Source organism: Rosa chinensis, chromosome 2 (genome assembly GCF_002994745.2).
Source record: "Rosa chinensis cultivar Old Blush chromosome 2, RchiOBHm-V2, whole genome shotgun sequence".
NCBI classification, from domain to species: domain Eukaryota; kingdom Viridiplantae; phylum Streptophyta; class Magnoliopsida; order Rosales; family Rosaceae; genus Rosa; species Rosa chinensis.
The window spans coordinates 56790091-56802862 of record NC_037089.1 but is presented as its reverse complement, the minus strand read 5'-3'; the positions used below and the strand labels follow the sequence as shown (position 1 = coordinate 56802862).

Below are 12772 nucleotides of genomic sequence, written 5' to 3'. Positions count from 1 at the left end.
ATGATGACATCTTCATATATGAAGATTTCCTCTTTAGTGAAGGTATGACCAGTGGTGCTGTTATAGAAGAACTACCTGATGAGCCTAGGAACCAGGTGTTGTGATAAAGGAGCTATATGATGAGCCGAGGACAACAAGAAGCAAAGGAATAGTGATTAGAGAGCTTGAGGACAATGTACCAACTCAAGCAAGCTGTGTTGGTGGTCTGGATCCAAATGAAAAGGGGAAACAAAAGCTTTTGAAGTATCATCCAAGTGGAAATGAGCAAAGAAGATGTGAGCAAAGGTCAAGTGGATGGGGGCAGTCCAGTATGGGGCAAGGTCCAAGTAGTGTGGGCCAAGGGTCTAGTGGTGTGGAGCAAACAAGTGGACTGGATGGGTTGATGCATGATGTGGATGTGATGGATTATTTGTAGTCCTATGGTGGTGGTTTGGATTTAGGAGGTGAAGAAGCAGCTGAAAGTGAAAGAGGCAGTGATGATGAAGCAACAAGTGAGGATGGAGACTATGATCCTGAATTCGATGATGATGAATATGACCATTATGGAACTGAAGAGGATGACTGGTTGGCTGAAGGTGAGATGGTAAAAGAGATGGAAGAGGGTAGAAGAAAAAAGGGTTTGAAGGCAGGAAACAATAGTGGGCTAGGGCCAGGTGTGCAGGAGGAATTACTAAACTTTTCTGATAATGAGGACATGTTTAGGGAAGAATATTTAGATGATGAGAGGTTGCAGCATGGCATTAATTCTGATGGGGAATTGGAAGGTGTGGGAATTGAATTCAATCCAGCCACAGACATGAAACATCCTGTCTCCAAGTTAAAAATGCAATTTGCAAATATAAAAGTGTTAAGGGATGCCTTAAGGGAAATGGCCATTTAAGGTGGATGGGAGTATGTGTTCATAAAAAATGACAAAACAAGGTTGAGGGTGGTATGCAAGGAGGAAAACTGCCCCTTTTTCTTATTTGCTTCGAAGATGCAACTTAAAGTACACTGATGATCAAGGAATATGTGGCTGAACACAAATGCAAAAGAAAGTTCAATAACAACATGGTTAGGATGAGATACTTGACTGCAAAGTTCGAGGACCAAATTGCACTTAATTAAGAGATAAGTCCAAGTATTTCTGATCAGTCTCTAACTGTTGTCATTAGTTTACTTTTCTGGTTTATTTTGTAATTGTTGTTTCTGGTTGATGTTGCAGATTCTCTAGCAAAGACCATGTCAGCCACCATTAGAGCAAAGGTTTCTCGGTCAATGGCTTATCGTGCTAAAAGGGCTGCTATGTTGGAAGTGAAAGATCAATGAGAGAGCAGTATGCAAGGTTAAGGGATTATAGGAGAGAGCTTCAAAGGGTTGATCCAGGGACAACTATTGATATCAAATGTGACTACAACAATCCAGAAAAGAAACCTGTTTTTAGGAGGATGTACATTTGCTTGGGGGCATTCAAGAATGGTTTCACGGCTAGGTGGAGATTAGTATTGGGTTGGATGGAGCACATATAAAGAGTTGTTTTGGAGGTCAACTTCTGACTGCTGTAGCTTTGGATGCTAATAACACTTCATGGGTTGTGGGATATGCAATGGTAGAGATGGAAAGTAAGGATTCTTGGATCTGGATTCTTAAGCTGTTGGTGAAGGATTTGGATATTGACCATGAAGGAGCAGGCTGGACATTTATTTCAGATAAAAAAAAAGGTTTAAAACCTGCTTTTGAGTTGGTTGTCCCAGCTGCCCGAATTATATTTTGTGCAAGGTATTTGTGGACTAACTTTTCCAAGCTGTTTCCTGGTAAAGTAATGAAAGATCAGATGTGGAAGTGTGCAAAGGCAACGACTTTGTCTTACTTTCAGAAAGAAATGGAAGAGATGAAGTCCCTAGTTCAGGACGCCTATAATTGGTTGACAGGTATTGAGGCTGTTTTGTCTTAACCTATATTTAAATGACAATTATATGTGTATGTTTTAACATGGTTTTGATGTTGTATTCTGGCAGAACCCGAGAGGCCTCCTCAACATTGGTCTAGAGCATACTTCACAACTGGTAGCGATTATGATATCCTCATAAACAACATGTGTGAAAGCTTTAACAGCTTCATTTTGGAGTCAAGAGGCAAGCCACCTTTGACTATGTTTGAAGAGATAAGGTGGAAGTTAATGAAGAGGAATCAGATTACAAGGGATAAAATGGAGGCCTACCATGGAAATATATGTCCCAAGCTAAGGAATATTTTAGAGAAGAACAAGATCAAGGCTGCAATAGACTGCATTGCAACATTCAATGGTGGTGACAGAGCAGAAGTGGAGAATATTGAGGGATCCAAGAATGTTGTGAACCACTCTGTGAGGACATGTAATTGTAGGAGGTGGGATTTGACTGGAATCCCGTGTAAGTATGTCGTTGCTGCAATATATGGGAGGAGGGAAAACTCGGATGACTATGTCGCATCTTGCTACCTGAAGAAAACTTATTTGAGTATCTACAATCACCTAATACAGCCTGTGAATAGCATGGATATGTGGTCAACAAGTGAAAATCAAGCTATCTACCTCTGCAATATTCAAGGTAGCCTGGGAGGCCAAAAACGAAGAGGATTAAGGATGCTTCAGAAAAAGAGATAAATGGTGGTACTAAACTTTAAAGAGTGCAAAGATCCTTGAGGTGTAGCAATTGTGGCCAAGTATGACTCAATCTGAAAACATGTCAGCGACACTTGCCACCAAAGGAAAAGAAGGCTGCTGCTCTTTCTAAGAAGAGGAAGGTGAATGGTGAAGCAGGACAAGGTTCTGAAAATCAGGTATGTTGCACCATTAGATTAGCAATTTATTTTTGTTAAGTGAACTACAAATTTGAATGTTATTGATATGGTTATTGTTGCTGCAGTCCAAGAAAGGCAAAACAGGTCCCTTGACTGCAAATGAGTTGAGGCAGAAAGCTAGAGAAAGAGCTGAATATCAAAGGGTAATATTACACTCTCAACAATTGTTTATTGGTTTTGTATTTGTCTACCCTACTTAATTGACTTGCTTATCTTGTTTATGTGTGTCCCGAAAAAGATGGCTGCATTGAAGGCATGAAGGTTGGCAGCAAACATGCCTGCAAAAACAAGGGGTAGGCCTAAGCAAGGTACAAGTGCTCTGACAAGCTCATGCCCTGCACAAGCAACAAGTGCTCCAACAAGCTCACGACCTGCACAAGCTACATCTGCCACCACTAATTCAAGGGCTCCACAAGCTTTTGGGAGATCAAGCAACAACTCTGCAGCACCAACAAGGTCATCTCAGAGGGTTAGACAAAACTTAGGTACAGAACATGGAAAATAGTTGTGCAATTGGACAAAGTGTTAGCCTGCCCATCAGATCAATTTAGACATCCTTTTTTATGCAACCATTTGATGTGTCATTTGGTTGCTAGCTCTAATCTTTTGATTAGATGATTAGAGCTATATTAGATGCATACTTGAACAATTAATGAGGATGTAATGCTCTAATTTTTTGTTTTTGGTAAGTTAGAGCTTGGTTAATGGCTTGCTAATGCTGCAAAAACTATGTAGGGATTATGTGGCTATGGATTATTATGAATGGAATGGGATGGTATTCAAGTGTTGGAATTGTGGAAATGATGCTTGAAATTGTTCAGTTTTTGTGCGATTCATATTTACTGTTGAAAGTGTTGAGTTCATAATTGCAATTGTTAGATTTTTTTCAAAGTTCAATTTGTGGTATTTTGGGGTTTAGTGGGAAAATAGAATCAATTTTAGAGAGATTTGATTGATGGAGAAGGGGAAAAATGAAGGAAGGGTTATTCTAGACATTCTAGACAGTGACTTGGCATGCCAAGAGCTGAGTTGGCGTCTTATTTCCTGCCACGTGGGCCACTTAATAGCAGCAGTTAACGGAGATTGTACGGAATGGACCTATTGGTCAAAAATTGAGAGATGAGGGAGTAAATGTGTGAAATTAAAAGCAGACGGACTGAACTGTTTTTTCCCTGAAAGTTTAGGGAGTAAACAGTATTTAACCCATTTTTATTTATACCTATTATTTGAGTGCAGGAAGCCATTTAGTTAATCTACTGATATCACAAGGCTCGCAAAGGCTGAATTCAAGATTTTCTATTTTTCGACTGCCTTTATCTTACGTTTTTCTGACTTTTTCATAAGAATTTGGTGGGGGTGGGCTGGGGATCTAGAGAGAGAATGCTAATTTGTGATTAATTTTCTATCATAAGATTCGTTAAAAAATCTAAGAAAAAACAAAAATTCGTTGATTTTTCAAGCTTTTTTTTTCTTCATTTTGTTATGAATTTCATAATTCTTTGTAAACTCTTCTTACAACAAGTGATCAAGTTAATCATACCAAATAGTGATTTTCTATTTTATTCTATTTTATAAATTAATTAATCAAGCTCCCAATCTTCAAAGCGTCATAATTTTTGAAAAGAAACAAAGACTGTCTAATGGTTTTTTTCTTTTTAAAGAAAATACTTGAGAGTTTCTATTGGGACATCCAAATTTGCGTACTTGACCTTACTCTATTATGAATTATTAAATGATATATATAACATACTATAAAATGATTATTAAGGACAATAATTATACCAAAAATATTATATTTGTTTAAGGAAATCCGAATTGTGTTTGGCCCAAACTCTAGGTTACTTGACCTAGTGGTAATAGGGTTTTAATTAGAGATATATTCTGAGAATCTTAGGAGATATCCAATCAATGTACGATTATATTTCGATGTACAACTTTGTCTCTATGCTTGTAATCCTCTATATAAAGAGACCCTTATTATCAATGAAAGCATGACTCAATTATCTCAAATATCATTTTCCTAAAACATGTTATCAGCACGAGCCCTAACCGTAGAGATCTCCAAACTTAGAGTTTGTAGAGAATTTATGATCGACCACTTACTTCATTGTTTCGATCTAATCTAATACCTCTTGGAATTGAATTTCTTGGAAGAGATTACGCTAAAAAAATTCCTAATTTCTTGGAAGTGATTACACCCAGAAATTTTATATGTTTTCGTGGTAGCCTTTCACGCGCCGAAACTAATCCTAATTTCTTGTTCTTTTTCAGGATGAGTAACCTAAACAAATTGGACTTTGCTCAATTGGGAATAACTGGCTCTGGATATCACAGGTGGGTTCGTGATGTCCGCCAGCATCTCAAGGCTAATGGAATCCTGGATACGATTCTTGAGCCAAGCCAGAACGTGCTAACTGTTGAGCAAGCTCAAGCTTTGAAAGCAAATAGAGCAGCCTTTGAGGCAAATAAGGCAAAAGTCAGCATCCTAATGACTCGTCATATGGATGATTCACTCCAGTACGAGTGTATGAATGAAGAAGACCCCAGAAGGCTATGGGTCTCACTCAAAGAAAGATTTGGCAACGTCCTTGACTCCCTGCTTCCTAACCTAGAAGTGGGATGGCATAGCTTCCGCTTCTGCGATTTCAAGTCAGTTCTTGACTACAACTCGGAAGCACTTCGCATTAAATCCTGAATGGAATTATGTGGTAAAGAGATCACAAATGCGATGTTGATTGAGAAGACACTCTCTACCTTTCCCGTCTCTGCATTGATGGTTGCTAAGAACTATCGAATCGATGTTACTGTAGGGCTGATCACAAGGTTTCATGAGCTCATTGGAGCTATGAATGTAGTTGAAAAGCATGACAACATCCTTGTGAAGAACTATAATTCGAGATCCGTGGAAACAGAGCATATTCAGGAATCCAATTATTGTAGCGCCCCTAAGAGATGGTGCCAAGAGCGAAACCCTAATTTTAGGGATACTTCTGGACGTTATGGTTCATATAATCGCTCTACTTGGGAAGGTAACTGCCAAAATAGGCTAACACGGAACCGAAGAGGTAAACGTGGAAAGAGAGAGGATGGCAATGGCTCTGGCCTTGTTAATGGCGCCACCAACACTAAGAGTCATCTAAATGACGCTTTCAAAGCACCTCAATCAATGGAGTTTGAGCAAAGAGATGTATGTTCTCAATGTGGAGAATCCAGTCATTGGGCACACATTTGTAGAGCTCGTGAAGAAATTGTCACCGCCTGCAAAGCATATTATGAAGCAAGAGAAGCTCACTATGTGGAACAAGAAGATTAAGAAAATGATCTAGAGTGAAGGGTTGATGACTAGAAATCTAGCTGGGATCAATAGATCGCCAATTCTGTTTAAGTCTTTATTTTTCCAAGAGATGTAATAGGCAATTGCCATATACTTTGTAGTAAATGCCAATGGTTTAGTCTTTCTTCAAAGTAGCCTCACCCAAAGTATGTGTGATGTCTAGGAAGGTTCTGAGATTAGTGTTACTTAAGCGAGCCTTGCTCTACTGACATCTCTCTACTCACCTGGTTACATTTATTTTGGAATTACAGAAAGAAGTTAGACGACTACCATTGTTTAGCATTAGCTAGCATTTTGGATTAGATTTTCTTTGGTCAAAGAGACAATGATGTAACTCCGTTGGCTTATGAATAAAATTTCGAGTTCTTTTCATTATGACTCCATTTTGATTCTGAGCATATGACTTTGTGACTACAATGGCTGGGCCATCAGTATTAATTCAAGGACATGGAATAGCCCAAGTTCCCCTTGCCAAATGGCACCTTGATTATTCTCACAAAAAGCTCTCTACGCTCATAGGGCAAATCGCACATATGAATAGCCAACGGATTCCATGCGAAAACGCATGTGGAGAACTGAAATGAGTTCCTTTGCAATACCTCTGATGATTGCGATCAAAGGTGCATCTTAGAAAAGTTTATGTGTCTCTCTAGTGGACTCTATGTCACTATTCGAGTTTTTAAATCCAATGAAGTTATGAGAGAAAATCTTTTGGATTTAGACACATATTGGCTTTGTCACGACATGATAGGTCATCCTGGTCATGATATGATGATCCATCTACTAAAGACTGCACATGGACATCTTATCTCTCGAGCGAAACGAAGCATGAATCAAATGTTGATTCCTAGACTTAGTGTGACCGATGTTGCTACCTAGGGCACCTCTTCCATCCAGCACCAGCCTAGGACTAGCGCAGTCCCTATCCATGACACCATGGATGGCGTCCATCATGGTGATGGCACCCCAGGTGATGCTGCAATCACCAACTTGCTTCGAATAGCGTTTCAAACGCTAAGGCCCAACCAAAATCCTCATTGGTTGCTTCTAAAGCCACTCGCTCGTTTTACAAAGCCCGTTCCTTAGGGAAATTAGGATTGAGACCGCCCTATGCAAAGGATATGAAAATACTCATTATGTTCTTACATAGAATCCATGGGGATTCTATGGACTAGTTCAACCAACTTGCGAACGTTTAAATATCTCATGATGTTGGTTGACATGCAAACACGCTGGTCACGTGTTATGCCATTATCCACTTGTAATGCTGCTTCTGCTACACTCCTAGCACACATCATACAACAACGGGCTCACTCCCCGGATCATCTTATTCCGTCAATTGGACTTGACGATGCTAAACAGTTTACATCGAAGACTTTCAATAGTAATTGCATTGGGACTGATGTTGGACATTATATTCCCATGAACACACCCAAATGGTCTGCAGAAATGACTACGATGGTAGTCCGGACATTGGTAATGCACACCAATCTCCTTATATCCGCTTTGGGTGATGCAATATCGCATGCAGCTATGCTAATTCATCTACTACCCACCGCCACTCAATCTACCTTTGCGTTATAGCTAGTGACTGGATACAAGTATTTTACTTACGCACATTTGAGTAAGCCAGTTATGTGCCAATTGCGCCGCCACAGCTCACTATGATAGGTCTTTACAGACGAATGGACAACTCAGTTGGATTTAAGACTCAAACAATCGCCCACCACTTAATGCCCTTGCAAGGCGATCTCCTTACTGCTAGATTTGCGGATGTCACTTTGATGAGACAATCTTCCCGTCGTTAGGGGGAGATAAGAATGTGAATGTTCAACAGGAACAACAGGAATTGTCGTGGTCTGTCCCTACTATGTCCCATCTCGATCCCCACTAAAGTGACGAGATCACATATCTGCTGCAAATATTCCTGCAAGGATGAACATCCCTACGAGAGGATGTAACGCCACCCTACATAGAGGTAGGCATGGCGCCAACGCCAAAGAGAGTGACACTCTGGCGTTACAGGCCATAGCCCCACCTAGAATGCGTGGGAGACCCGTGGGTTCGAAAGATGCTTTGGTACAACCTAATCCTTGGATCATCGACACTCAAAGTCCGTCTCATGAGAATTTTTTGGGTGATGGTTATCGTTGGGGGACGCCTCAACGTCAGAACCAATTCCTGAGAATATAGAGCTCTTTCAAAATTACACTAGTGTACATGAGACGTGGGATAGAAACTGTATCATGATTGATGATGTAGTTGAGCATTTCGTTACGCATGAGTTTGTTGAGTCTGATGATATCAAACCACACTTCGTTGATTAATGAATGTCAACGTAGAAAGATTTGGCCTAAATGGAAAGATGCGATCCAGGTTAAGTTGGATTCTCTAACGAAGAGGAAGGTTTTTGAGCCAGTGATGCCAACACCTCCTAACATAAAACCTGTTGACTAATGGGTCTTCGTTAGAAAGTGTGATGAGAAAAAGATATGGTAATCTCGCCTTATGGAGCAAGGCTTCTCACAAAACGCCCTGAAATCGGCTACGATGAGACATATTCTCTCATAATAGATGTCAGTACACTACCTTGTCAGTTTGGTAGTTTCCGAATAACTGATCATGCAGCTTACGAATGTGGTCACTACGTATCTCTATGGGGATCTAGATACGGAATATACATGAAGGTTCATGGTGAACTTCATTTACCTAAGTCAAGTGGCTTTAGACCACGGAGCGTGTTTTACAAAAAGATTGAAACACTCACTAAAGTGACTACTTGATTGGGAAGGGATATGCCCGCGCGTTTCCATAACAAGTTTTGGATTCTATCGCGGTTCATGTTGGACATGATCTTCATTGGAAGCCCTTAAATAGTTAAGGGAAACAGCTGAACACTTGAAATCCGAGTTTGAGATGAAGGATTTTGGGAGAACACGATTATGTCTCGGTTTGGAATTTGAGCATCGTGTTGATAGATGCTTAGGCATTTTGACAAGGTCAAACCTTCAAGCACCTCCATGATCGTCAGTAGTCTTGATCCTGAAAATAACCCTCATCGTTCAAAGGATGATGACGAAGATGTGCTAAAGGCAGGAGTGCCTTACTTGAGTACAATAGGCGCATTATTGTACTTAGTTCAATGCACAAGACCAGACATCTCATTTGCAGTGAACTTGTTAGCTAAGCTCTGCGCCAACGCGTCGCCATTAGATTGGTGTAAAAGATATCATTCGGTACTTGAGATGTACGACTGATATGGGTTTGCTCTATCCTTACAAAGAGACGATGGATTAAGACCTATCACACACCAGAAACGCCGCCAACACTAACCTACGTCCATTATCCCCATCCCAAAACAATAAGTGTTTTGGAAGGTTTTGCTGATGTTGGGTATCTCTCTGACCCACACAAAGGTCATTCCCAAACTGGTTAAGTGTTCATCATGGGTAAAGACCATGATATCTTGGGGGTCTACATAACAGACCATAGTCGCTATATCTTCGAACAATGCAAAGATTATTGCTCTTCACAAAGTGGTTCGTGAATGTATATGGATTGGATCCATAGTTCTGCATGTTCAAACAATTGTGGTTTGAAGTCTACCACAGATGAGCCTACAGGACAATGCTGCTTGTTTTGAACAAATGAAGCAAGGCTACATCAAAGTGACAATACCAAGTATAATCAGCAACAACAGACTCTCCTCAAGATCAAAGTGAACTAGGTTCGATTTGAGGACAGTATGGCAGACTTGCTCACTAATTCATTGCCTAAATTCCACTTTTGAGAAACGTGTTGGTAGTAACGTTTACGGAAGTTATCCGATCTCCCATAACAGTAGTCATCAGGGGGAGATGCAGACATCAGGGGGAGATGTCTACACGTATGGTCTCAAAAAGTGAAGGGTGTGTTGTGCTATTTTTCCCTTTCGACCAAGGTTATTTTTGTCCCACAAGGTTTTTGTTACTGGGCAAGGTTTTTAACGGGGCAACGAGAGAAGCACAGCGTTTGGGCGACACAAGGGGGAGTGTTTAAGGAAATCCAAATTGTGTCTGGCCAAAACTCTAGGTTACTTAACCTAGTGGTAATAGAGTTTTAATTAGAGATATTTTCGGAGAATCTTAGGAGATATCCAATCAATGTATGATTATATTTCCATGTACAACTCTGTCTCTGTGGTTGTAATCCTCTATATAAAGAGACCCTTATTATCAATGAAAGCATGACTCAATTCTCTCACATATCGTTTCCCTAAAACAATATTTATTTTATGGGAAAAAAAATACAAACAGTACCTGACCTTTGGCCCATTAGTAACTTTAGTACCTGACAAAAAAAAAAATCACTTGGTACCTGAAGTTCGAAACCCGACCCAACTTTAGTACCTAAAACACTGTTGGCAGTTACGGTGTTAGCCACCAGGCAAACTTTGAAGGGTATTATGGTCCCTTCACTGTTCGTCTTCTTCTTCCTGTCGCTCTCTTCGTCTTCTTGTTTCTCCCAACTTAGTTTGTGTGGCCGCGGAGGGTTTTGATGAGGTTGCCGGTTTCGAAGTCCAAGAGGTGGAAGGTTTTGTCATCGGAGGCAGAGACCATGAACTGGGAGTCGGCGGAGAAGGCGAGGTTAGAGACGTACTAGTCGTGGCCCTAAAAGGTTTTGTCCAAATCTGCTCTTGTTCAATCTACCTATAGTTCCTTCCTTCCCTGATTTTTCAAAATTGGACAAGACGATCATCATCATTGTATAACACTCCTCCACTCTCTCTCTCTCTCTCTCTCTCTCCAATTCAGCCATAAACTCAATGCTTTTCATCTCCTCTATCGCCGACCATCCAGAAAACCCATTGCATACACAGAACACCGGACATGTAGGACGCCATCGATATTACCATCATCATTGACGACAATAGAGATTCAGCACACCAAGCAATCCAAATAATTCACAATCGGGACCGATCTCGTGTACAAAGTCAGACCACAACCAAAACCCGGTCGCTGTCTGCAGTTCAAAACTGTCCCCTAAGCTGTTGCATATTCTAGAAAAGAGAAGTCACAGCGAATCCCATCACCAATCAAATCCCTAACTCCGATCCTCACAGCCTGGGAAACATCAAACAACATCAATCCAAATCTGGATCGATTACCCAACCTCCGCAACAGCCAATTCAGACCAAGATCACAACAAATACAAAAAATAAAATCTGGATTGTCAAATCCCCGACTGGCGAGGGATCTGAGAATCAAATCAAATGGCGTAGTGGCACGGAGGTACGTTCGATTAGCTAGGCCTGGGAAGTAGGTCCATCTCTCCTAGTCCGAGATCAAACAGCTATGTGTTGCTTCTCGAAATTTTTTTCTCCAGCAGCCCAATTTGCTCGAGCTTGAAGAAGAGAGAGAGTGTGTGGAAATTAGCAGAGAGAGAGAGAGGAAGAAGAAGAGAGTGCGTGGAAATTAAAAAAAAAAAAGATAACATTAAAGTTGAAATTGCTTATATGTCCTTCAAGTTATGTCAGGTGGCTAACGCCGTAACGGCCAACAGTGTTTTAGGTACTGAAGTTGGGTTGGGTTCCTAACTTCAGGTACCAAAGTGATTTTTTTTTGTCAGGTACTAAAGTTAGTGCCTGACCATTAGCCCATTACTAACTTTTTTTTTTTAAATTCTGATTAAATATATATGAATGTTTTATGTAGTGAAATTGGAAAATGAAAATAGATAAGGAAAATAATAAGAAATAAAATCTAATATTATTGAATTGGAAAGTATTCATATATATTTAATCAGAATTAAAAATATGATTAAGATCATGTGACATAAAAATGTATGATATATATGTTTTTTTTTTTTTGAGAATGGTATGATATATATGTTGAACGCATATTGGTGAGGGAAAACAAAATAAATCCTTTTATGATTTATGACCTAAATCTAAGTCAATCCATTATATTTGAAAAAAAAATGACTAGCATTTAAAAAAAAAAAATTTTAAATAATTAATCATGTGGTACAAAAAATACAGAAAAAAATAAACATTAAAAAACAAGTGATTTTTTTTTTTTGAGAATAAAAACAAATGATTTTTTTTTCATTTTTTTTTGCACAGCTAAAATAGAAAAGACAAAAAAAAAAAGTTCATGGCATTTTCTTATTGATTAGACATTAATTTTTAAAACTCAAGTTTGATTAAGAAATGTATATTCAGTTAAGATTTATAGAGTGATTAAATCATTGAAATGACTAAATTTTTTATTTTAAAGATAATAATTTGTTTGCAAATTATATGAGTGATGTTATTTGAGGAAGTTTAGTGAGGTTTAATGAGTAAATTTAGTATTTGAAAATTTGATACGAGGTGTAAAAAGCATAGAGGTTAAGTGAATAAATTTGGAGATTCTAATAGAAACACTCAAAATACTTTCTAATGGTTGGTACTTATTATTATGTAATTTCATTTGTTAATCAATGTCCTATGAAATACCTTAAAATTAGAGTATCATAATTTACTTCCAAGTAATGGATCAACATCACGTTATGGATATACTGTGGTAAACATATATATTAGAAACAAAAAATCCTAGTTCAAATCAATCTATTATGCTAATATATGCCTCAATGATT

General features: G+C 39.1%; 1 protein-coding gene across 1 annotated transcript; it reads left to right on the top strand.

The window, feature by feature from the left end:
- Positions 1-1304: 1304 nt before the first annotated feature.
- Positions 1305-3631, top strand: LOC112184589. Its single transcript, XM_024322847.2, has 6 exons — positions 1305-1458; positions 1545-1910; positions 1998-2503; positions 2710-2799; positions 2886-2963; positions 3515-3631. Exons 1-6 carry the CDS (start codon positions 1305-1307, stop codon positions 3629-3631), a joined length of 1311 nt encoding a protein of 436 aa, XP_024178615.2.
- Positions 3632-12772: the final 9141 nt, after the last annotated feature.